General features: G+C 51.1%; 1 protein-coding gene across 1 annotated transcript in view; it reads left to right on the top strand.

Moving 5' to 3' along the window:
• Positions 1 to 761: 761 nt before the first annotated feature.
• ZMYND10 (zinc finger MYND-type containing 10) overlaps positions 762 to 2,721 on the top strand; it is a 6,375-nt gene continuing 4,415 nt past the window's right edge. Inside the window, exons 1-2 of the mRNA XM_003800618.2 lie at positions 762 to 1,024; positions 1,277 to 1,385. Of these exons, the coding sequence (XP_003800666.1) occupies positions 933 to 1,024; positions 1,277 to 1,385 (201 nt within the window). The 5' untranslated portion in view covers positions 762 to 932. The remainder of the gene's footprint in view (positions 1,025 to 1,276; positions 1,386 to 2,721) is intronic.

Here is a 2,721-nt window from a genome sequence, read left to right as displayed (position 1 = left end):
GCAATGGGAACAGGCCTCTGGATTAGATGGCTGAGAAAGGCCTCACTGAGATGACATAAACTGAGCCTAGAAGGAAAAAGTATTCCAGGCGAGGATGTATATTCAAAAGACTGAGGCAAGACGTTCTCTGGGATGTATGATAAACCAAAGGTAGGCTTATAGGGTCGGCAAAGGGGAGAAAGAGAAGGAATTGAAGTCCCAAATTAGGAGAACGGGTAAGACGTAGATCCTGCAGAGCTGCGGGGCTGCAGCTTCAGAACTAGAATTTTGAAGGCTAGAGGTAGCCAGAGTCCCTCTCTTACAAGGCAGCAATAATGTGTTATGTACACCTTTGAGATTCCTGGCTGCTCCTTAAGGTCAAGGGAGGAAGTGGGTCCAGTAAAAGGCCGCTAACTGCTGTTACCACAAGATAAGTAATGCAGTATGGATTCAGATAGAAGTTGTGAATTCTGGGTAGTGTTTTGGGAGTACAGCCAACTACTGGAAACGTGGGAACTAGCAAGCCATGCCGAAGAGCACTGAGTGGGCCAAGAAGACTCGGCTTCCAGAAGAGCTGGAGAGGTGTCAGGGTTACTACAATCCCTTTGCTGACTTGCCATCCGAGGAGAGACTCTAGGCCACTGGGGTCTGGAGCTCAGGAGAGACTCGTGCGCCCCAGCCTATTGTGAAAGCGAAAGATCTGTGAATCCAAACAAAATTGTTATTTTCAGCCCGGAAACCGGTCGGGAGTAAGTTGCCGGCAGGGGCAGGGGCGGGGCACTGCGCAGGCGCGCAGGCTATCCCGTTTCCATGGCGATGAAGACACACGGAACCCCAACTGTTCCACAACCGTCCTGTACCAGACGTCAGCCCAGCCAGAGTCGGCCGTCTCTGAGTGTGTCTGCAGCCCTGCCCTGGCTGCTGCTTGAGTTCAACTGCACACCAGCCCAGACATGGGCGACCTGGAGCTGCTACTTCCTGGGGAAGCTGATGTGTTGGTGCGGGGTCTACGTAGCTTCCCGCTACGAGAGATGGGCTCCGAAGGGTGAGGCACCTGGGTCAGACATTGTCACAGGGTCATTGTCCTTGACTGGGGAAGCTTGGGCCTTCCTTGGGAGGAGGGATTACCCAGTATGGAAGAGCCCCCAAGTGGGGAGGCAAAGCTCTCTGATAGAGGGGTATGGCTCCCAGGCCCTCAGGATCCGGTTATACTTTAATAATAGGATTCTTCAGCCCCTATCCTTACTCCTAATGCACACATATGCACCCAAATGCACCTACACACCCTTTGGGACAGGTGGAATCAGCAGCACGAGAACCTGGAGAAGCTGAACATGCAAGCCATCCTTGATGCCACGGTCAGCCAGGGGGAGCCCATTCAGGAGCTGCTGGTCACCCATGGGAAGGTACTACTAGGTGTAGGGTTCCTACCTTCCTCCTCAGACCTCACCTACTCAAACCCTCAGGATCACCCTAGGTATATGTTCTTCCCTTTGGCCTGCTACACCTGTCCTTCCTAAAGGGGAAAGAAGACTGTGTTACACACTTCATTTTATACTCCTGTTAGACGGGATCCTGGTACACCAGAGCTAGCACAGGACATGAGTCAATTAGAGTAATAGGCATGGATCCTAGCAGCCTAAGCTTCAGGAGGAGAGGCCAAATGCTAAAGGCATCCCTAAATTGACTATAAGGCCAGAGGGAGCCCCTAGTGAAGTGGGAGTGGGACTTTGGCAAAGAAAGGAGCATCCTTTCCAACACGAGAGGGGGAGTTATTAATAGAAACCAGATAGATAACTTGGCTGCAGCATGGGTCAGGGAGTAGGATCAGTAAAAAACCTGAGATATGGCAGCGCTCATAGCTCAGTGGGTAAGGGCACCAGCAACATACACTGAGGTAGGCGGGTTCAAACCGGGCCCAGGCCTGCTAAACAACATCAACTGCAATAATAAAATAGCTGGGGATGGCACCTGTGGCTCAGTAAGTCGGGTGCCAGCCCCATATACCAAGAGTGGCAAGTTCGAACCTGGCCCTGGCCAAACTGCAACAAAAAAATAGCCAGGTGTTGTGGTGGGCACCTGTAGTTCCAGCTACTCAGAAGGCTGAGGCAAGAGAATTGCCTAAGCCCAAGAGCTGGAGGTTGCTGTGGGCTGTGACACCACGGCACTCTACCGAGTGAGACTGTCTCAAAAAAATAAAAAAATGAGACTGTCTCAAAAAAATAAAAAAACCCCCAAAAACCTGAGATATGGCTTAGCACCCATAGCACAGTGGTTATGGCACCAGCCACATGTACCAAGGGTGGTGGGTTCAAACAGGCCCTGGGCCAGCTAAACAACAATGACAACTGTAACCAAAATATAGCCAGACATTGTGGCGGCTGTGTGTAGTCCCAGCTACTTGGGAGAATGAGACTGGCAAGAGAATTGCTCAAGCCCAAGAGTTTGAGATTGCTGTGAGCTGTGATGGCACAGCACTCTACTGAGGGCAACATAGTGAAACTTTGTCTCAAAAAAAACAACAAAAAAAGACTCAGTGCCTGGCACTCAAGTGGCTAAGATGCCAGCCACATATACCACCAAAGCTGGTGGGTTCGAATCCAGCCCGGGCCTGCCAAACAACAATGACAACTACAACCAAAAAATAGCCAAGTGTTGTGGCGGGCGCCTGTATTCTTAGCTACTTGGGAGGCCTAGGCAAGAGAATCACTTAAGCCCAGGAGTTGGAGGTTGCTGTGAGCT

Source organism: Otolemur garnettii, unplaced genomic scaffold (genome assembly GCF_000181295.1).
Source record: "Otolemur garnettii isolate 467f Iridium unplaced genomic scaffold, OtoGar3 scaffold00179, whole genome shotgun sequence".
Lineage (NCBI taxonomy): Eukaryota > Metazoa > Chordata > Mammalia > Primates > Galagidae > Otolemur > Otolemur garnettii.
This window is presented reverse-complemented; position numbering and strand designations above follow the sequence as displayed.